The 23,694-nt window shown below is 47.0% G+C and overlaps 1 protein-coding gene across 1 annotated transcript in view; it reads left to right on the top strand.

Moving 5' to 3' along the window:
• LOC144807264 (phospholipase A2 inhibitor and Ly6/PLAUR domain-containing protein-like) overlaps positions 1-23,694 on the top strand; it is a 63,412-nt gene that overhangs the window by 37,780 nt on the left and 1,938 nt on the right. The window contains exon 4 of the mRNA XM_078673110.1: positions 14,862-15,011. Coding sequence (XP_078529236.1) covers positions 14,862-15,011 — 150 coding nt within the window. The remainder of the gene's footprint in view (positions 1-14,861; positions 15,012-23,694) is intronic.

The raw sequence follows: 23,694 nt of genomic DNA, 5'->3' as shown, positions 1-23,694 counted from the left end.
CCCCCGAGATCAGGCAGCCCAGGATCGTTTTTTGGCTGCTCTCCCCATCCCACAGGTGTCAACAGAAAGGAACGAGCTTCTGGTGGCCCCAATCTCTAGGGAGGAAGTGTTGGAAGCTATCAAGGACCTTAAGCTTCACAAAGCTCCCGGCCCGGATGGCTACATGGCCTTATTTTATAAGTCCTTTGCTACAGAGCTCTGCGAATTTTTGGTGCCCCTCTTTAACGAAATGGCGGACACGGATTGTACCACGAGCTCCATGGCTGAGGCTCGAATCTCCGTGATTCCTAAACCGGGGAAAGACCCGTCCCACTGCTCCTCCTACCGCCCGATAGCTTTACTTAAAATAGATGCCAAGCTCTATTCCGCGATTTTGGCGCATAGACTTCGGGATCTGATGCCGGCCATCATCCACCCGGATCAGTCAGGGTTTATTAAGGGACGCCAAACGCATGATAACATGAGGAGGGTGATTCACCTCCTTGAAAAGGCTTCGAGGATGCGCCTCCCGGCGGTGCTGGTGGGGCTGGATGCTGAAAAGGCCTTTGACCGGGTGGACTGGAATTTCATGTTCCGCACCCTGGTGGCATTTGGATTCGCCCCACGTTTTCTCACCATGATCCGTGCGAACTACAATGCTCCATGCTCCAGGGTGATAGTTAATGGTCACCGTTCCGCCGGATTTGCTCATACCAGGGCTGTCCTCTCTCGCCTTTGCTCTTTGCCCTGAGCATTGAACCCCTGGCCATTAAGCTGCGCGAACACGAGCTGATAAAGGGACTCCCCTTTTCGGGTGAGCAACATAAGATCTCCCTTTTTGCGGATGATGTACTCCTATCAGTGGGGGATCCGGCGCAATCTCTACCACACATACAAAATCTGCTATCCAGCTTTGAAGATGTGGCCGGGTTCAAGGTTAACTTTGATAAATCTTATATCTTGAACCTGACACTCCCGCCGACTGAGGTAGAGCGATTGCGGTCGCTTACGCGACTGGCGTGGGCGCCGGCCTCCCTGCTCTATTTAGGGGTCCGATTAACACCTTCTGTAGGCTCCCTGTTTGCAGCAAACTTTCCACCTATGTTATTGGCTGTACGGAGGGACCTGGACAGATGGAAGCCGAAATACATTTCTTGGCTGGGCAGGATCCATGCCATTAAGATGGTCCTCCTTCCGAAGTTCCTGTACCTTTTCCAAGCTCTCCCCATACCGATAGAGATCGATTTCTTCCGACGGATGAAGACCCTCCTCTTGAAATTCATCTGGCAGGGTGGACGAGCACGCCTCTCCTATGCGACTCTGAGGCGACCGAAGGAAGGGGGTGGAGTGGGCCTCCCGGACCTGCACCTGTACTATAAGGCCGCGCAATTACGAGTATTAGTGGAGTGGTCGCAGCAAGAATCAGAAAAACACTGGCTGCACATGGATAGGAGTGTGGCGGGGAGGTCGATTTGGGATCTAGCTTGGAAACCTAAGTCAGAGAGGCCAAGGAATGCCTACATTAGCACCCCCACGAGTACAGTCTTGAAGGTGTGGGACACGGTATCAGGGGACGAGCGCTGGACGTCGTTCCCCTCCCCCTTTACTCCGCTACACTTTAATCCGGCTTTCCCACCGGCATTACAGGAGGGACCCTTTCGCCTTTGGAGGGAGGGTGGCTGTAGGGCCCTTACGCATCTTTTCCATGGTGCAGAGCCCCTTACCTTCGCTAACTGCATGTGGGACTACGACCTCCCACCTGCGGAACGATACCGATATGCCCAGCTGATCCATTGGGCAACCTCGCCCGGTCTAAGAGAGGCGGCTGTCAGACCACCCTCACCGTTCGAAGCGTTCCTTTTGCGAACCGCCACGATGAAGGGTACGATCTCCTTTTTATATAAACTTCTACTGGACACTGTACTCTCCCCGCGGTCTCGCTATATGGACCATTGGGAAGGTCAGTTGGGTAGGGACATAGCGGAGACTGAATGGAGGAGTCTTTGGCGGGACATTACGGCCCACAATCACTCGGCAGACGTGCGAGATGCTCATCTCAAGACCATGTTTGATTGGTATCTCTACCCCTCAAAACTTCATCGCATCTTTCCGGCGTCTTCGGATCGCTGTTGGCGAGGCTGTGGCTTATTGGGTGATTTTCGACACATCTGGTGGGATTGTCCTGTCGTTAGACCTTTCTGGGCCGAAATTCTATCGCACATCAAAGACATGTTGGGATATCCAATTCCGGATTCCCTATCCTTTGTTGTCTTGGGTCTCCGAGACCCGCTACTAGAATACCAAACGAAGGCAGATAAGCAAATTATGTGGCTGTGCTTGGGGGCGGCTAAGCTGACACTGGCTGCGGCATGGAAAAAACAATCGGCCCGGCCATGTCTTTATGGCATGCAAAGTTGTGGAAGCTGATGAGCATGGAGAGAATGGTGGATATCTTCCTAGGCAATTTTAAGAATTTTAAGTTTCGCTGGGGACCTTTGGTCAGGTTTTTGTCGACTGGTTTACCTTCTGCCGTTTGTCCACCGGCCCTGAGAGATCTTCACCTTTTACAAGTATAGTTACCCGACTGATGCGAGTGAGTAGTGATGACTGAATGTGTGTTGGCACCACCACATGGGGAGGGGGGGGCGGGGGGTTATGGGGGGGTTGGAAGGGGGACAGGGTTGGGGGCTTGGTTATTGTTGCGGCAATGCGAGTATGAGGAGAGACCTTACCCATGCGGGACCCCTATGACATTTCATTCAGCTGGCTCTCCTTCGTCCGGATAGTTCCAAGAGAATTTCTGGGTAGCAACTGACGACCAGAACGATTACCTGATGCTCTCATTACAGACTCAGCTTCATATGACAAGCTGCTGCTCAGGCCTAATGTTGGCCAGGTTGGATGCTCCAGCGGAGCTTGGGTTATATTGCAGCATTGATGCCGCTTGTTTCTCTTCTGTTTGTTTTTACTTTGTCTTTCCTGAAATGCAATAAAAATATCTTTCACAAAAAAAATAAAACAGAAGGATAGCGGAATGTATTAAATTAAAGTACGGACCCACCATGCCCTGCCAATCCCACCCACTTTGACAATTGTACGTGTGGTGCTTTTAAGAAACAAGAAGACTACTTCAAGGTTTAATGATCGTCTTGCTACTAGAATGGCTCAGCTACAGTGCATGAGGTGATTCAACATGATTGGACAGAGGCACTACAAAAAAATATAGGTGCTTGGAGTTGGAAAAGAAAGGGAATCCTATGGACATACGATGTACGGCAGTTAGGGGAGAAAACCCGGCAGAGCTGCGTGTTCATTCAATTGCTGAAAGATGTTTAATTCCCTTCTCTTTGCAGCTTGCAGATTATTCTAATGAAAGCTCCACTCTTTACTCTTGGGATCCTGAATCACGTACCAATCCTTTTCCCTGAAAACCTAATTCTTCAACCCTGTAATGATGTGCCCTCAGCAGCAGCTACCATGTGACAAGGCAGTAAGACTGCTGCCCCCCGTCCTTGGGGAGAAGGTTGTAACTGAGGTAAGGGTTGGTTAGCGACCTGAAATCCAAGCAGTCCATTTTCCAAGAAAGAAATTGCCTTGGTTGGAGGTAAAGCAAGGTTCATTGATGGTGACACTAGTTAAACGACAATGATTCAAAAGTGTGGCAATGCAGATTATTTTCAAAACAAAGGGGCATATTACCAACAAGTAGCAATATTTATCGCTAAATAGGCTTAACGACGATTTTTTTATCGCTGAGCATCGCCGGAATGTATCGCTGAGATAACGTGCTATTAGCAACGTTTATCTCGAAAGCGATACATTTTCCGGCGATAGTGGGGAAATGCGTGAATATTGCTGAGAATACATCGATATTCACACAATAAGGGCGAAATGCTCTTAGCCATGTTATCCACCTCCCATTGGATAACATGGCTAAGAACTGGTCTGGGCAGGTGTTAGTATTTGGAGATATTCACGCTTAGCGCGAATATTTCCATCGCTACGCCTGCCTTGCTAATAGGTGATAGCGATGTTAGCGACTGTTTTCAGTCGCTAACAGTTTGGGGACACCCACTTTGCATGTCATTAGCGATAAATATTGCTAACATGCAAAGCGGACTACAAACCGCTCGCTATCACCTAAAAGCTGTCGCTAACTGCTGTTAGCAACAGCCTGCTAACAGGGCGATAGAATTATCGCCGCTTATCGGCCGAAAACGGCCGCTAAAGCGGAGAAAATTCCATATCGCCACCCTTGATAATATGCCCCCAAGTGTTTTGAAGTATATAAGAGAATATTGCTTTAAACCCAGATCATACAAAAATATTGATTATAGGTTTGTTTTTTAAAATGCCTCTTACCTCTGCCAGTCCCTCTTATACACTTGTGTGCTGCTCTGACAACAATCAAGTCCCGGGATTAAGTGCCAAGACCAATACTGTGCCTAAGGTTCCTAAAAGTACACATGTCCAGAGGGCACGGCAGGGGCTGAGAAGTTGACGGTTTTGTCAACAATCTCTGTCCAGGCTGATGCAGGGCTTTGGAGTGAATGGGCCCAGCAGTCTGTAAAACTATAACATCCTGTGTAAGAGGCTCAGTTAATGTGACTTCTTCGCTGGTGGCTGCGGCAAGGAAAATCAAAGTTACTGCCCGCCAGTGTGTCCAATCTTCAAAGCATATGTGTGCTTCTGGTCACCAAAAGGGTGGTGTTATTGTGGGAAACAGCAGGCAAGACCAGCCCCATGGATCACACACGTGATGGCTGGTACCCCCAGAGTAGACTCACAGGAAGGCTGGTTGTGACACAGCTTTTTGATCTGTTAAACTCTGGCCTGCCTGCTCAGTGCTGTTCATGAACAAGCTATCTCTGAAACATGGCATTTTAAATTTGAAGGTGCAGTTGCCTGCTCGTATATGTTAGACAGTTTTAGCGTGCTGGTGCTGCCTCATTGGCAGTGAGCCTCAAATGCAGTATTGTCAGAGTAGCGCTAGAATGAGTGACAAATGCATTTTAATGCGGTGATGTGAACACCAGCATTAAAATGCATTTAATGCAGCCCTACCCTAACCCAGCCCTGAAACTCCGAAAAATAACATTGTAATAACTAAGTTATTATAATTGTATTTTTCCTGCTCAAAGAGAGCATTTGCTAAAGTTTTTATGTTAATCGCAGCGCCCGTCATGAGCTGCAAGTAACATGAAAACTTTAACAAATGCAAACAATCACCCCGCAGCCCAACTCCATTAAGAAAAGAAATGCAGCAACATAGCTGCAATGGTTTCAAATTGCTATGTGAGGGGGTTTCAAACCTCCCTTAACACTGTTCACATGGATCTGTATGTGAGAAAATACACTGTATATTCATGTTTTTAAGCAAACGTTTGGAGTGATATTTGGCGCTTGTTAGAACCGGGATTCCCTAGTTGGCTGAGGTAGGTACCGAAGGCCAAGTAGGGACCCTCGCTTCCACGTCAGGGAAAGGAAGGACACCTTCTCAGATAACCCCTGATCATCCCATTGGTAGCTCGGCACAAGCGGCCAGGCTTATCTTCAAGGCAAATGTGTAAAGTATTTGCAACTACGCTCCCAGTGACCCAATGGTGACACCACAAAAGGACTCCACATGAGTTTCATATAAAAAGAAGTATAAGCTGACATAAAAAGATATACGATGAAACCACACGATAAAAATCCAACATATGCGTATTTGTAATTTACCTTCTGACCAGTTATTAGGTCAGCCACCTCTTTAACATTCTGGCGGTAATAATGAGCAATTCTAGGTGGTCCTATTCAGTCCTAATGCAAGGCTCTGCAGTTTGTAAGCAAGAACTGGGCACTTTGCAATGTAAAAATAATGCAGTGATGCAAATGAATACATTGCATAATACAACAATCAGGCAGTTCGTTATGCAGAAATAATGCAATGCGTAATGCAACACTCAGTTAGTTCATTCTGCAAACGAATGCAATGCTTAAAACAACAATCAGGTAGTTTGTAAAGCAGCATTATTGCAATGCGTAATATACACCAGCACCGATCAAGGTGTTTCAGACGGTCTCTCCAGCCCTCGTACTGACTCGCGGTCAGCTTCGGTCAACATATGACCCCCAACACGGATCTGGTGTAAACCACAGTGCAGCTCCACGCTCCGGCCCCGGTACTGCCACTCCTTGGCATGTACAGGCCGCGATACGAGCTGGAACAGAGGCTCGCGCTGCCAGAAGGGGTGCATCTCTCACTGAGCCAGCACCCCGCCCAAGGCGCCAACACATGTTACCAGGGGGGTGCGACCTCACTCTCTTCTCCGCCTCTTGCAACTTGGGCCTCCGATGCAACTTGGTTGATTACGAGTCGATGATGATAATGGAGATCTCAGGCTGCAACAGGGCACACGCACACAGCGTCGCTGAGAGACCCTTGAGCATCAGGTGTGCACTGTCAAAGGGCAATCCTCAAGAAGGTCTCAGGCTGCACAAAGCACATGCACACAGCATCGCTGAGACTCCCTTGAGCCTCTGATGCGCACGGTCACAGGGCAATCCTCAGAAAAGTCTCAGGCTGCATGAAGCACACGCACACAGCGTTGCTGAGACTCACTTAGACTCCTGGCACCCCCAATCACTGGGCAATTCTTCCGAGAGTCTCAGGCTGCAAAAAGCAAACGCACAAAGCTTTGCTGAGACACACTTGAACTTCTGGTGCCCATGATCACAGGGCAAATATTTTGAGGGTCTCCGGCTGCAAAAATGTACGCACACAGCGTCGCTGAGACACTTCTAGAAACTTTGGTGTTCCTGAGTTTCCACAACAGGGAGCCAGCTCATCTCAGGCCCATGTGGGTACATTACTTCAGGACACAGCACAGCAAAGTCCTTTCAAGCAGGAGGACACAGCACACAGCAAAGTCCCTTTAGCCTCTTCCTTGGTTAAAACAGCAAACTGCAGGCCAGTCCCAGAACACACAGCAAGGTTAAGTCATTTCCTTCAGTCTCTTCAGTGGTATCTTCCTTAGCAGAGGTTCCTCTTAACCACAAAGTAGATTCAATCCTTTTCAGTCTTGAACAATCCAATTGCAATTCCCATTCCAATATTCAGGTATTTAAGTTCTCATAGTTATACCCCTAAATGTCTTCTCGACCGTGTCAGCGCAGCGGGCATCAGGGGAACAGCACTTTCCTGGCTGGCGTCCTTTCTTCAAGGCAGGTCACAAGCTGTCCATCTTTCAGGCTTCTCCTCCCCCTCACGCCCAGTCACGTGTGGGGTGCCCCAAGGTTCTTCCCTTTCCCCCCTTCTCTTCAATCTCTACATCTATCCTCTTATTTTCTCTCTCCGCGAGCAGGGGGTCTCCGTGTATAACTACGCGGATGACCTCCAGCTCGTTTTCAATCTTTCCACCTCTTCGGACTCCCCTCTTTTTCTCAGCTCCACCTTAGTATTTATCTCGGAATGGATGAGCTCTAACCATATTAAGCTCAATCCGGATAAGACGGAGCTTGTCCTCACGGGTGGCCCTTCCAATCCTTGGTCCCCGACTTACTGGCCCTTTTCCTTTGGTTCTCCCCCTTCACCGGTTTCCTCTGTTCGTACCTTGGGCATCAAGGTCAGTAATGACCTCACCATGCATGCCCAAGTCAGCTCTGTCGTTTCCTCTTGTTTTCTATCCCTCCGTCTTATCCGGAAAGTATCCCGGTATTTCTCCACGGATGCTCTTAAATCCATAGTCATGGCCCTTATCACCTCCCGCCTCGACTATGGGAACGGCCTCTACGTGGGCATACCAGCTTTTGAAAGACGACGGTTACAGGCCATTCAAAATCAGGCAGCCCGCCTCATTTTCCACCTTCCCAAATCCTCTTACATCACGTCTGTACTTAAGTCCCTTCACTGGCTCCCTGTGCACTTTAGATCTCTCTTTAAACTGGCCTGCTTAGCCTTCCGGGCTTATTCCCACTCCGCCCCCCTTTTCATTGCTACCTTGATCACTCCTTATACCCCGGCTCGCACTCTCCGTTCTTCTTCTCTATCTTTGCTCCAAGTACCCCGCTTCCACAAATCCAGAACAGGGGGCACCCGGTTCTCGGTCCTTGCCCCCCAGTTCTGGAATAGTCTTCCCCTCTCTATTCGCTCCATTCCCACCTACTCCTCTTTTCGCAAAGCCCTGAAAATGTTTCTTTTTGCCCAGGCCTTCCCTTGCTAGCTCTCTCGGATGCTTCGTAGAGTCAGGCACCAGTTCTCAGTGCCAGGAAGCCGCTTGGCCACAGAGCGCTTTAGCAAGTCCCTTTTTCATTCATTCATTCTTTTTCATTCAAGTCTTTGTGTTCAGGGGGGCAATGGCGCCTGTCCAAACCAGTTCTGGGTGTCTCCCTGCCAGTGACACCTTTTTCCTTTGATAGTTGGGGTCTGGATCCTTAATCACTCAGCAGGGTATGGAGCCATTGTTTTATGGCTGCAGCCCAGGCCTCTTCACTTCTAGGGGCTACTCCTCCCCCCTACACTCCAGATGCAGGTTATCCTGTTTCTGTCTCACCTGCTCCCCTGGGTCAAAACATTCCCCAGATGCTATCACTTTAAGATCCAGACAGTCAATCCACACACAGAAATGTTATAGCACAAAAACCCAGCCACTTCTAAAATAGTGGTTCCTAAACACACAATGCAAAAACCGCCTTCACAAAAAGATATGTTATTGAATTGTGAGTTCAGGCATACTAAACTTCACCTCTCCATCTTATACCTTTGGGAAGATAGGCTGGAAACATATTACACAGCCTCCCCCTCCTATCCTATGGGCAAGATGGCCTTTCAACAGTGAAAAACGAAATGGAGATCATTCCACTGTCAGGACATAGGACATCTACTGAGGTGTGTACCACCTTTCACATGCACTGGACACTGCCCAGGCGGGTACCTTGGACCTACCATAGGGATATCTGATGTGCATAGAAAGGGAAGGGTAAGACCTGGCAAGTGGGTGCACTTGTCAGGACAACATGGCAGTTTAACAAACTGCACGCAGGCACTGAAGTGGCAGGCCTGAGTTCTCTTTTTAAGGCTACTTGTGTAGGTGGCACAATTAGGGCTGCAGGCACACTAGTAGCATTTGCATTACCAGTCCGGGCACACATAGTGCACTTTACTAGGGACTTTACTAGTAAGGCAAACATACCAATCATGCACAGCCAATTACCATTACACTTTATACAGGGAGCACTTGCACTTTGACACTGATCAGCAGTGACAAAGTGCCCAAAGCATCTAAGCCAGTCAAACAAAATCCATCACAGCTTCAAAAAATAGAGGAGGTAGAGGCAAAAAGTCAGGGGTAATCACACCAAGAAATGCCAGGTCTAACAGCGCTGCACCCACATGTGTGGTCTGGTTACTGATGCACATAGCTTTGGTTGCAGCACACATAGACCTTACACTGATGCACACAGAGGAAAGAAATTTGAGGGAACATTGATTACAGTGTGTGTCTTCTTAAGAGCGGGTCAATTCTAACATTCACATGGACAGTTCCCTCTGGTGGGCTATGCTTTCCTTTTCCAAATGGTGGAGGCACTCATTAATGTCCCTCTAAGGCTCACTTTCCCCTTTGCCATAGCATCTGAGCTGAGGGCACTGCTGTGTATGGAGTGTTGTGAGTAGGAATTGTTTTTCCTGGTGCAACTTGTAATGAGACATGTTCAATTGAACTATTGTGGTCTTGCTTAAACACAAAGTCATATTTAAATGTGGTTGTGGTCCGAGCTCCTGCTTGGTTTAATAACTACATCACACAATAACTTTGGTGGTGAAATCAAAGTCAAATAGCAGTATATCTAAAAATATGTTCATGTACGCAGGAAGTCTGTGTGTATTGTCTGTCTTCTCCGTTCTTGGAAGTGGGGTGATTAGATTTGTCCAGATATGGGTCGGGTGCACTGTTCCTGACGCCCCCTTCCAGTATATGTCATGGGTTTTGTGGAGTGGAGAAGTATGGATCAATGATTAGAGCGGCAGACCCTGATGCAGAGGTCTGGCCCAGACCAGGGTTCAATTCCCACCTCGGCGGGTCTTGGACTCAATTTCCCCGGACCTGATAATTCTCGCCTCGGTGCCTATTCTAATCATGGGTCCCACTCTGCGACTCTGGGCAATAGCTTGCTTAATCTCCACAATGGCCCCAACAGCGCTAGGATGCCTGGCTTCACCTTGGGGGTGCCCAGGAGTGGGCACTTCACAGGGAAAGGCCAGGAAGGGTTCCACAGCGGTATGTGTACAGTGCCTTGAGACCCCTTCGGGGGTGATACGTGCGTTATATAAGCACTACTACATTTACATTTTTGAAGTTAAATTCTTGTTAGCACCCTGAACATCTCATTCTCATCGGAGCTTGGTCTGTATGCAAAACCAATGATCATGGACTGGATCTGTATTGAGCCCCTAATGAGGACGAAATGGTCCCTGGGATCTCACAACTCTATGTTAGGATTGCCACTCCTAATTTGTGATATGACTTGGAGAGAGAGGCAAGAAGGGACATTGTTACCATATTTGGCAGCATTACCGTCTCTCCCTTCCCAGTGATGGCACAACCTACTACTCTTAGTGTCGAAGGGGTGTGTTTCTTGAAGAAAGACTATATCAAGGCATAGTGAGTAGAGTTAGGCAGTAATGTCTTCCTCTTGACATAATACGTATGTACATTTGTATTCAGTGAAATTACCAACAGACAGTTCAACAGAGCTTGTCCTTATTTGGAGAACATTAGGGACGGGTGACCCGCTCTCTGCTCTTTAAGTTAGCAATGGAATGGTGTGTGTATCTTTGTAGACGTACTACTCATGCATGTACCGTTGTCTTGCTATAATGCTGTGTACTAAAAACTTGATACCCACTGGATACCTATGGGTAAGTCAAAAGAAAGCTATCCTGTCCCTCACTTGGGCTTACCTTTAGGCAACTGTGACAATTGTGTAACTATACCGGAGGTGGGATCCTGATGCCCGGGGGCCTCACTCTTCAAGCCAAGTGTCTTGAGTCATTGATTTTATCTGGGTACCCTTACCATGATAGTAAGAAGAAACCAAGGATAACATGGGTAGGCAGATGGGTTATGAATCTTACAAAAACGTACATCTGGTCATAAAACACAAACAGAATGAAGGAAATCCAAAATATGTACACCAATGTATTGTGCTATATAGGACTGTATGGTAAGGTAGGTAAGGTAAGTATACTTGGAAAGCGCACTGTTACTCCATCTAGGAGTGTCCTGGCGCTGTATACCGCTGGGGAACCCGTCCTGGCTGTCCCTGTGAGATGGTCCCTCCTGGGCACCTAAAAGGTGAAGCCAGGCATCCCCAGCATTGATGGGGCTGTTGTGGAGATTAAGCAAGCTATTGCCCAGAGTTGCAGAGTGGGACCCATTGTTACCGTAGGCACCTCGGCGAGAATTATCGAGTCCGCGGACATTGACCCAAGACCCTGCAGCGTCGGGAATTGAACTCTGGTCCCGGGCCGATCTCTGCTTCAGGGTCTGCTGCTTCTAACCAGTGAGCCACACTTCCCCATGAGGGAATGTATGTGTGACCGCTGCCAGGGTAGAAGTCATTTCAGAACAAGAAACTTCACTCACCCGAAGGTGACATGCTTCATCATTGGGTTCCCTCATCATACCTGGACCGCAAGTTCCACGGTGTAGGCTTTAATTCCATGCAGGAAAGAGCTGAGGTGTTTTGAGGATGAGTGATTTTATAGGGTGTGTGAGGGGCAGAGAGCAATCAAAGAGGTGACTAAAACTAGCTCCATAGGGCCAGATCAATTTAATTCAGTGGTCCACTGGGATAGGATTAAAAAGAGAGGGATCAGAGTTTTAATCAACTAGACCTCTGTAGATGGTCAACATGTTTCTGCCCAGGATTGACACTGGCATTTATCAGGACATGGGAAAATTGTCAAGTGGCTAGAAATTGTGAAAGTAACTAAATAAATAAAGGTGAACTGGCCCCCAAGGTATCAGAACAGCCAGGATGACAATGGGCTGTATGTTTTCTGGGTCCACCCTCTTTCTAATAAGAAAAGTGGATGGTATGCAGTTACAAACCACTCGGGGTACATTTTATGCTGCCCAACACCTTTGTTAATGCAGTGTCTTTAGACGTCCTAGCGAAAGTCACACGGACAAGTAATGAAAGTCTAATTGACAAGTTGGTTACCTTATTCTAGGTGTAGTACTGCCGGATCAGGGAGCTAGATAGCCCGGGTGAAGGGAAGCTGTCCCATGAGAAGACATGTTCTTAAGCTCCCCCAGGACAGATGAGATGTTCAACTGGTGTCTGTGGGTGTGACTCTACAGAGGGTTTGGGAAACACTGCGGCCATTTGTAAAAATTATGCCTGCAGTCGGACCTGATGCTCAATAAATCTCCTGCTATATAAGTAACTGTGCGGGTCCTCTCTACTCATTGTGGCTCTCACTGCTGATTCCTGAGCTCCAGCAGTATTGACAGTGTGCTGCTTTTCATCACGTTGTGTGATCATTCACGCCAGGCCAGTGCTCTGAATGGGACGAGTCGATGACCCGAAAATTATGGCCAAGAAGTTCAAGATTTGTTTAAAAAAGTGTTTCCATATGTAGCCCATTCCAGAGTAGTCCAGCCAGACCATAATGAGGCCAAGTCCCCTTTCTTTGGCCCTCAGGCCTTGTCGAGCGCTCCTGGCCCAGGACTTGTCCCTCGTCTCATCTAGTTGATTCTCCAGGGTGCTGCCCCATATCGTAGTTCAGTTGTACCTTGGAATATAAGGATCTAGTTAACGATCAGCTCTGATGCTCTACTCTATCACCATACTGGGGATCCTTTTCCATTCCCTGTCTCCAAGTCTGTCACTAGTGTGTACTGAGCTTTTCACCATTGCTCAAATTCTCCTCTCTTGGCATTCAATAGTTCATGTCATCCATTGTCTATTTTGACAGGGGCATGCTCTGCCACATTAGGAATTTTAGTAGTAGGCGCTGCTTCTGTATTGCGAATGGTGTCCCAGGGTGTTGGCCCATCAGTCATGCACCATTTGCAGTCTTTGGAGCTTGGAGGCCTACTACACACCCATGTTGCTGGCCTGCATCCCATGTGACTCGCCGGCCCAACAGACCTCTATTCCTATGTCGCGGAGGTTCCCCTGACACTGGCCCACACCCCGGCTTGCATCCCTTCCTCATAAAGCAGCTCCAGCCTTAGTTGACCTCTCAGGTTCGTCATCTGTTATTTCTCTCACAAGGGACCTCAGGAATCCTGCCCTCTGCCTCTGATCCTCTCTGTGCTCTCCAACGACTCTGCCTGGGCCTTCCAATGGGCCTATTCACCAACTGATGTCAACTTTTGAGTAAATGACCCTCACTCCACATATGTTTAAGTCTGTATCAGGACGCCAAAGCGTAGCACCTTCAAGTACCTCTTGAAATTTGCCATTCACCCATTGCCTGGCTACCCCCCACAAGTGTCTGAATGTATTTGAGCAGCTGCCAGTGGAGTCGCTGAGGCATTTAGCTGTTGCCTTGAAAGAGAGGCTAGACAAGAAGAGGAAGTGGCAAGCTGCTGTGTCCCTTCTCCACACAACATCTTTCTCTCTAAGGGAAGGCAAGTCTACATGTGCCAGTTAGCTCTACATCTGCTCATAGTTTCAAAATGTCAGCAAGGGAGTGGACATTGAAAAACAAACAACATGTTTCTTAATTGAATCGTGAATATTTGAAGGTGAAATCAGTACACCATACTGGTGGCTGAAAATTGTCTGCTTGTTGAGGTCATGAGCCTACTTTGTCCATGCCCTAAAATATGTATGTCTGTTGTAGCACTTTGTAGGTGCAATTGGGTGAGTTAAAAAAAAACACTCAACACATTGGCAGAGATATTTTTTACTCAAAACCCAAGGGTACATTGCACTCTGGAGTATGGCTGATATGCAGGTGTATAGTTGCCTGAATTCTGCCAGACATGAAGAACACGGGGCCTAATTCACAAAGAATTGTAATAGGACAGTGGCTGAAGGAATTCTGCAGCTCTGCCCTACACCAATTTGAAAGGGAAGGAATCCACCGTATTTACACAATATAGCGCATTCCTCTCCTTTCAACTAGCGTCGGGACACAATTAACAATCGAGCGCCAATGCAGGCACCCTTGCACCATGGTAAAAGCGTGTCTGTGTTGTTGGTAAAAGTGTTTTTTATGCAGGAAAAGGCACCTTCCTGCACAGCAAGAATCACTAGTGGCGTTTTACTCATTCTATGAGTGCAGCAGATACAGCACATGTGCAAAGGGGAAAACGCAAGGAGAAATATGAGCATTTCTCCTCATTACACTGCTCTTGGGAGGCATTTATGGTGATGCCCCAGGTTAACATGATTTGATAAATCAGGGACAGGGTCAAATTCCATGGGTGTTGCGAGGCAACACCCGCAGCAACACCCATGGAACGCCTCCTTGTTGTAAAGAAAGGCAAGGCAGCCCTTTGAGCTACCCTTCTCTAATCCATGAGGCCATGCAACGCCACGCCTCATAGAAATGATTGTGAGGCCTGTGCCACCAGAGAGTCATGAAACTCTACACTGCGAGGGTGCTGGAGTCGTGAAAATGAGTGACACAATGCACAGGTCTAGTGCGTTACCAAAAACACACACTATTCTACGGCAGTCAATGAAACCCAATTGTCATTCTGGGCAAAAATTAAGTGAAAAATCTGTGCCTCATAAGTTGAACATAACATTTGTTTTATTTTCAGACAAAGTGTGGGATTTAATGCTGGTGTTGTTAGGTTAGGAGTATTTGGCCTCCACTTTGCACCCCTTTTCTGAACATAATTAGATTTCTCAATGCCTGTCTTGTGTTATTTCAGTTCCTGCAGTAGACGAGACCCCCAATGGATATAAATGTAAAGATTGCTACACTGACCAGGCCTTGGACGCCTGCACAGTGGCTGGAGATGTTCAGTGCACCGGGGAGCGTACCACCTGCGCCGGCTTCCACGGAACAGCCTCCATACCTGGTGAGTTAAACCAATTTTTGTAATTTTGAGTTATTTCTCCCACTGCAACAATCTTCTAGATTTCTAATCCTTTCTTTCAAACTGAATGCTGCTCACACTAGTCCAATTGAATGTCTTCAGCGTGCTCGTTTCCACAAAATACTAAGCAGAAATCATGTCGCTTTGAACCTGATGATGTGGCATTTGTGTAGCATAAACCTAGACAATGTTGGAGGCACAACAAGAATAAATATCTCTATAACTTCCTCTTTCCACATGTGCTGCATTCTGAAGCACTCTTACAACGAGGATAACACCTCTAAGGTGTCCCCTCATTCACAAAAACATTACTGACTCCAATGCAGGCACCCTTGCACTATGAAGCAATGGTAAATACTCTGGCGCTGGGCTGCACTGACAGAGAGCAGGTATGCAGCAAAACTTTTTTAAGTTGTCTTTCTGAGTTGCGCTGCGTCACAGTTTGATACATCTGACCCATTGGAATGTGTGTATCTCAGTATCCAGATAGCTGCTGCTGCTCTGTACCACAACCAGGTCACCAGGCTCCTTTTCAGCCTGTTAAAGACAATGCACTCAGCTGCTAAAGTGTTTATGGGATATGGCTACCCCTTCCTTAGAATTACACACACACCTCACAGCAGTTAGCGTTGCTCCTCCTATGTGTGTGTTCGACAGATCTCAAGTGAAGTAAGCCACCTGCTGTATGGCGAATGCTCATTTCCTAATGCCAGAAAGGTGCTTATTAGAACAGTCTTAATGCGTAAAATCCACATCATGAAATAGAGTGACAAAGCACATAAGCACTATGAGCATTTATGTATGTGAAAATGTCTCTGGTTTGATTGAGCAGAGCAGCCTTGTACGCTCATTTCAAATCAATCAATCAATCATCAATTTTTATTCAGTTTACACATGAAACCATAAAAATATAACACATACAGTTATTGCAACCAAAACATTAAATGCATAAATCTTAATAGAATAGGAAAACATACAACCAATTCATGTGATGAAGAAACTGATAGGAGAGGACATTTCCTAACTCTAACAACATTATTTTTAAAACTCAATTCAGATGTACAGATAGGCACAGTGAGATAACTAAGGGCCGGTCTGCATTGGGTAAAATTGAGATCTTTTTGTTTTTAAAACTATGTCTTCCGTATCTGTAGAACGTATAGAGGACGACAAAATTCAATGGGGCTTATATACATGCCCCTTGCGTCACTTTTGTGTCATTTTTTACATGGGAAAAGTGCGTATGGGTGGCGCAAGAGGCTTGCGAATCAGCCCAAAAGTGCTTTGTAATGAGGTTCCATGTCAAGGATAGACTCCTTAAATCAGTGTCCCATTCAAGTGGGCGCAATCACACAATATACAGAAAACTGGTGAACATAAATTGATGAACAAATACAACTGAGTGCCTTCTCCAGGTAAAGTTATAGCATGGGCTGAGACATTTCACACCCTTCCCTGCAGCCAGTGTGATCCCTCCTAATTTTCATTTCAGCTCTTCTTTTGACAGAATGATGCTAATGGTGCCTTCTTCAGAGTACACACTTAAGACTAGGAGAAAATGCAAAGTTCTAATAAAATCCAGTCAGGGTATTTTAAAAGGATTATCAAGAGAAAGACAAATAAGAAATGAGACATCTGTTCAGAGTGGTTTCATATTTGTCCCAGTTAGATTAGCATATATCCATTGGTTGTCATCTGATGGTATCCTCATTATAAGGTAGTCCCAGTTCTTTGTGGCAGATAAACCCGGAGGGACACTGAGCAATCTTAAAACTATTGGACTTGACCGCTGATTTAGAGGCAAATCTGAAAATAGAACAGACGAATTTTAGGCTGCTGGCTCTTGAGCATTATTTGGGGTTTCCAATTTCCAGAGCCTTCAAATACAATCCTTAGTTTACAAAAGGTATTCATTGTGGATGTCTGTAGCCTTTAATGGAAAACCGTTGTGTTTGAAAACTCCTTCACCATACGTCATTGTGAATGTTTTCTTAAGGATCACCTTTAAATTGAAGCTTTCCATACAGACCATAAACGAATCAAGGAGCATTTGCAAACCATTCACAGTATGTGCCATGGGAATGGCATTGTTTGTGTTCTTAAGGCCAGGAATTGGACAGGTACCAATCCTTCTCAAGTCTAAAGAGGTGTTGTTAGTAGGGCCATTCAAGACTTTTTATTATAGATATGGCCCTTGCCATCCAGAACAGCGTCCAGCGCTAGTTTACAATCATCTCCCAATATGATATGGAATTTTCAGAATTCATTGATGGGGTAGTTGCGGTGTGAAAGAAAGGCGGATTTGTCACTGTTAGGAGAACAGGCAAACCCACGCTGAACACCATAGTGCCTGTCCAGAGCTTGTCCCTCGTCATCTCACCAGTTATGTGGAACATTACAGGGAAGGCATTTGCAAACGTGAATGGCCACCCCACATAGTTTGGACTTAAGCATGGTGTCACTGAGTACGGTAGGGTCATGACTGTTTGAGGTTCAGCAGTTTTAGAGGACTTGTACCACTCAGTCCTGCTTGGGTTTCTACGGCTCCCTTGCTGAAAGATGTGTCTCTTGGAAAAGGGCTAATGTCAGTGTGCTTAGAGGTCAGGGAAGATACGCTCTCCTTCTATTCAACACGAGAGTTCAGCACATTACCTTTGCGTGTGAGTAAAGTAAGGGGTGGTGGGCTACGGTAGTGGCAATTAACAAATTAAACCAATGAAGTATACAGCAGGAAGAAAGAAGGCATGTGTATTTTGGTAGGAGGCTACTGCAGTGGTGTCACAGTACCAATGAGTAGAAGGTGGGGGAGGTAGTTTGCAGGACCAGGACATTTGGAGAAAGGAGGGAGAGCACAGTTTTTATGAAGTGCTGTGGGTGCAAAGGAGAGGGGCAGGCGAGGGGCAGCCTAAACCCCAACATGATCTAAGGTCATGTGCTGGAGGTAGGCAGATGGGGGGATTTGGCACTGGGGGGTTAAGCCAATGAGGTTGTGGAACAGACAAAGAAAAAAAAGGGTGGTAAGGGTATGAGTGGTAAATGTTTGTTCAGGCAGTTTTACAGTATCTGTCTGTTTTGTTTTCATACCACTCCAGGAGACATATGAGGGCGTGGGATACTCATGATGGCCATAGGTGCAAGAGATAATTATGGCCAATGTCCCATCTCTGGGGGAGAGAGGAGAGAAAATAAGGGAGGGGTACAGCAGGTCCCGAGGGAGCCAGTGAGAAGGGCATCTTCTGGTCTGCCACGGTCATATACCCTGGGAAGCATGAAAATCAGTGTTGGTTTTGGCTGTGGGCTTCATGAATGAACGCAAGTTTTCCCTCAAATCTATCTGAGTTAGGTCTGCCACTGACCTATGGGCCTGATTAGGATGGCGGGCGGCCCCACCCTAAAGGAGATGGGTGTCACACATATGAATCTATAATACGATGGTGCCTGCGGCGGTTGCATTGTACAGGTTTTCCATTGCGACGGGTGTGGCTGCTGCAAAACCCACCGCAATGGAAAAAAGGGATATGTAACACATCCCTGTCCTATATACACTTGGTACATGGACCTGGTGGGGGACACCACAGTGCCCCCCACACCCATAGAAAAGGGCCCAGGGTGGAGGGGGCCTACTATGGACCCCCCATGTCCATCCCTCCATCCTTTCCATGGCAGCTGAACTGCCAAAAAAAGGCTGGTGGGGAGTGACTTTCCTAGTCCTTACGGCGGTGCTTGGTATTCACTGGCACTATTGTTGGGATTGGGAGACCCGCCCCAGCACCGGCAGGCTCAAAGAGCCCATTGGATGCATGGGTGTCAGGCTTTCCGCCCACAAAGCCTTGCAGGTGGAAAAGCTGTTTAGGGTGGTGGGGAGACTACCACCAAGACCCTGTTGTTGGCGGTCTCCCCACTATCCTAATCAGCCTCTACGTAACATGTTATATTCAGAATAACACCTTTATGATTGGTCAGGTGGACTTCTCCAGCAGGGTTGCTGCTCCCCTCCATGTGCAGCCCCTTCCTCTTGTTGAGTTATGGGGCTGTGGTGTCCATGGCATACAGGGTATGGCAGTCCAGGAAACGGGCCAGTTCTGTGGAGTCCATGAAATCTCTGGAGCGGCAATCCAAATGTATCCACATGGTGTCCAGCTCAAGAAAGTTGTCCGTAATCATCCCTTCCTGGAGCCCAAATTGGTCTTCTGTGTTGTCTAGCCACTAGTCCACTGTGTCCACTGGGGCCTGAAAGGAGCCTATGTTGTTCTATGTGGTTTTGGTGTCTTCATATGATGGGCTATCTTCAGGCCCATGGAAGACAGCTGGGTCGCTAAGGATTTAGCTTTCTTGAGGATGGCGTCTAGGGTTCTTTCCGGTGATGGCGATACATAGGCCTACTTCTTGCCTCCCTCCCTGACTACACCCTTGAAGAGTAGCTGGTGAGAGGATTTACATGAGGACATTGGGTCAGGAGCCAGTTTGAGTAATAAATGTAAAGAAGGCAAGGCCCAGGTGCACCGTGATGTGAGACAGGTGAGAGACAGCAATCACTGTCCAGTCCAGGTGGGGTTAAACAGTGTAGCTGACTGACAGGCTGCCACTGCAGGAAAGTGTGAATCAACCAGGCCAAAACATGTAGTGCAGTAACATCAACAAATACAGGTGCATCATTTCAGGGCCTGATACTCCAGTGGGTTGGCTCATAAGACAGGGGTATGAAGGAGACCAACAATGAGCAAGGCATCCAGTCATTGGTGATAGTGTCCAAGGTTCAACAGTCTCTAGAAGCTTGGGAGGCAAACCTGTAGACCAGGACCGAGGTAGTAGGGAGGATCTTTTGTAGTGATGCCCAAGTAAAGGGTGGGGGGGTGGGCCTAACTTCAACAAGCCCAGGAAAATCCAGGTTACACCATTGTTTTGATATTGGAGCAGCTCCAGTGTGAGGATAAGAATTGTGTCCCCAAATGAGGCCCTCACATTCACTTGAATGACTCTCTTCTGGTAGACACTGCTAGAGCTATGGGGCCTAGTCCAGCATTCTGGGCCTCTGTGGACAGCACAGGGCATCTGTGATGGGCCGTGGAGACATTAGTCCTGCCAACTCCAATCAGCATTATGTGAAGTCATTGGACGGCACCGGCAGCAGTCATCAGAAAGTGGGGCGAATGGGCAGTACTCTTTTATTTATTATTTATGTTTTGCATTTGTGAAGCGCCTGGTTACACCCCCATGTGTGTCCCTGCGCTATATCAAATATTCTGCAATCTTCAGGAGGTGGTGTCTTACAGATTCATGTACTATTTCTTACTATTGGGTGAACAGCCATGTTTTCAATTATTTATGGAAGAGTTTCTCTGATGGTTCCTCCCGGAGGGTCAAAGGTAGTGTGTTCCAGCTTTTTGCTGCCAAGTACTCAAAGGAGCGTGCCCCCATTCATGCCTTCTTGATCCTTGGGACTTTCACCAGATGGGTCCCAGTGGATCTCAGTTGCCTTTCTGCTTTATATGGAGTCATGAGGTCATTAAGGTACGAAGGACATCTGCCCTGTAAGATGCGGTGTCCAATGCACAGTGCCTTAAATGTTACACATTTCTGGATGGGTAGCCAATGTAGTGTCTTTAGGGCATTCTTCAAGGGTGCTTTCCTTGACAGATTAAATATTTGACAGGCCGCTGTGTTCTGAACAGTTTGTAGCCTTTGGAGTCCTTTTTTGTTGGCACCAAGATACAGTAGGTTTACATATTCTAATCTAGATGTGACGAGCGCATGGGTCAGAGTTTTTTTTGCCGCCAGAGGTAGAATATCTAGGGTCTTCCTTAATATTCGGAGGATTCCGAAGCATCTGCCTGCAACCCTCTTGATCTGGGTCTCAAAGGATAATCTATAGTCTCTCCATATCCCCAAGTTTTCAACCTCCGTCTTCGGGGTGGGGACTTGTCCTAAGCTTACTGGCCACCATGCCGATGACCAGATGGATGGGGGTGTTTCCGACTATTATTATTTCCGTCTTACTGCCATTTAGTCTCAGGCAGTTTTCTGTCAACCACCTGGCTAAATCTTTCAGGCATTCCGCAAAGCTATTGGCCGCTAGTGCTGAATTTGGAGTTAAGATGACCACAAGCTTTGTGTCTTCTGCGTATGACACTATCGTGACACTGTGTTTTTCCACAATCTCGGACAAGGGGGCAACCATAGATTGAACAACGTCGGGCTCAGTGTTGAACCCTGTGGCACTCCCTGTGCTAGCTTGATGTGCACTGAGGTGTATGTGGATTGTGACACCCGAAAGCTGCGCCTTCTGAGTCGGTGCACTAGCATCTCATGTGACACAGTGTCGAAAGCTGCGCTGAGGTCTAAGAGAACCAGTAGAGTTGTCAGGCCTTGGTCCTCTCATTTTCGTACTGACCTAGTAGCATAGAGCAGTGCTGTTTCTGTTTAGTAGGATGATCTAAATCCTGACAGTGTTGGGTGCCATAGGTCATGTTTCTTAATGTGTGCTACTAACTGTACATTGACCACTTTTTCAGCTATATTTGAGAAATAAGGGAGCAGTGAGACTGGTCGTAGATTTTCCATTATGTTTCCGTCAGCTGTCGGCTTCTTTTTCAGTGGGCAGACAAAGGCTTTTTTTCCGTATATCAGGTACCTTCCCTTTTCTGAAGGAGCACTCTAACAGCTGCTGGATGTATGGTAATATTGTCCCTAGTCCTGCACTGATGACCTTGGGTGTAACTGGGTCTTGTGGTGCGACCGATTTTATGCTCAGTGCTATCTTTCTCAGCTCTTCTAGAGAAGGAGGAGTGAAATGGGAGATGCTATTTTCCCCCCACTCCTTCATTTGTTCCTTGTGGCTTAAGTGTCCATTTCGAGCATTGTCTGGAAAGGTGTCATGAATATTAGACACCTTTTCCGTGAGGAATTCTGCGATTTTATTGCATGATTCTTCTGAACAAGGGGCTGGTGCTACAGTTCGTTCTAGTGAGGATAGTTCTTTGAAAATGCCGAATAATACCCTAGATGAGTTCTCTGCTGTTTCTATTCTCCCCGTGTAGTATGCCGCCAGTGTTTTCTTTATAAGAGCATGATACTGTCTCAGTTTTAATTTATATACCGTCTTGTCAGAGTATAAGAAGCCCTTCCTACATTTACGTTCTAGCTTTTTACACGCCTGTCTTGCCATCCTTAAATCCTGGTTGAACCACAGCGCACTCTTCGTATTTCTGCGTGGGGTACTGGTTGACCATGGGGTCACCACATCCAGTGCACCTTTAATCCAGTTATTTACCTCCTGACTCTCCTGGTTAGTCTCTGTGTTTAAGGGAGGGGGGTTTGCTAACAGAGCCTGTGTAAAGCTGCTTTCCTTGAAATGTCTCAATTTCCTATGTCTGCTATTATAAGGCGTGTCATTCTTTGATAGAAGTTTTGTTTGAGGAATTACAAAGGTGACTAAATAGTGGTCCGAACACAGGGCCGCTGTTGGGCAGTCAACTGACAGCCCCTGGAGGTTTGAGAAAATGGAGTTTAAAAGATGTCCTAGTTGATGTGTTATCCATGTTGATTTTAATTCAGGTTAGAAGCCTGCCAACTCTTGGATTAAGGCTTGCGCTTCCCCGCATGTTTTGCTGTCAAAATGTAGGTTTAGATCCCCCAGAACTAACAGGTTATTATTATGATGTAGTGCTGGTTGGAATAGACACTCCAAAAGCTTTCCCTGAAGCCTGAAGATGGCCCCGGCGGTCTATAAATCAGAAAACCTTAGCGTGAGCTTGGCGTTTATTGTGAATGATGCAGCTTCGCAGTAACCTACCACTGCCTCTTGCATCGAGCAGTCTATAGATAATTTATGTATCACTGCTATGCCTCCCCCCTTTTTTATCGGGCGGTCCACTCTCAGGATCCCGTATTGCGGTGGGAGTGCCTGTAGGACATCAGGAGCTGAGAATTCATCCAGCCGGGTTTCTGTCAAAAATAAGAAGTCCACATTCTTTTCTATGATGCAGTCATATATTTCATTTTTGTGTTTATTTAGTGACCTGAAATGAATGAGTATGCATTTCAGCCACTTGACTTCTGGATTTGTGCGATCAGCTAATGCTGTGGTTAGCTTGAATGGGCAGTGAGCACATGTCTTTACTCCTTGTTCTACTGATATATTATGACTCCAGTGTGTTAAACCCCCAGGTGTAGCTTTCTAAGTTTGCTGCTTGAATACTTTAAGCTTTGATCCTTAGAAAATTGGACAGCATTTGTGGCCCCGGACGGCCGCGGACGGGCGCAGACGGGCGCGGACGGACTTGCTTTTGGCGCGCCCACTGTGTGCGTCCGCTGCACAGTCTACTCTACTCCAGTGCTTTAAAGCTTTAGGTCCACAGTGGCTTAGGAGGTGGTTGGAGTCTGTGATATGGCTCATAGCATTCCCAGATGTCTGCAAGGCATGTTCCCACAGGGGGAGTCAGCATGAACTGCTGGGGGTAGAAAGACCATGCTGTACCCTGAGTCATCAGGAGCCTCACAGAGTAGGGCCTTCTATGATTGTGGTGCAACTCTGTCCCACCTAATCAATATACATCTAGAAAATGTGTTTTCATATTATTTTTGGTAATCTATTGGGGCATGAGATGATAGAATACATAATTAGATGCCAAATACAAGAATTCCCTCAGTTCCTGCAATTCTTACC

The sequence above is a fragment of the Lissotriton helveticus genome, chromosome 1_2 (genome assembly GCF_964261635.1).
Source record: "Lissotriton helveticus chromosome 1_2, aLisHel1.1, whole genome shotgun sequence".
NCBI lineage: Eukaryota > Metazoa > Chordata > Amphibia > Caudata > Salamandridae > Lissotriton > Lissotriton helveticus.
Note: the sequence above shows the minus strand (reverse complement) of the source record. Positions and strands in the feature narration are given on the sequence as shown.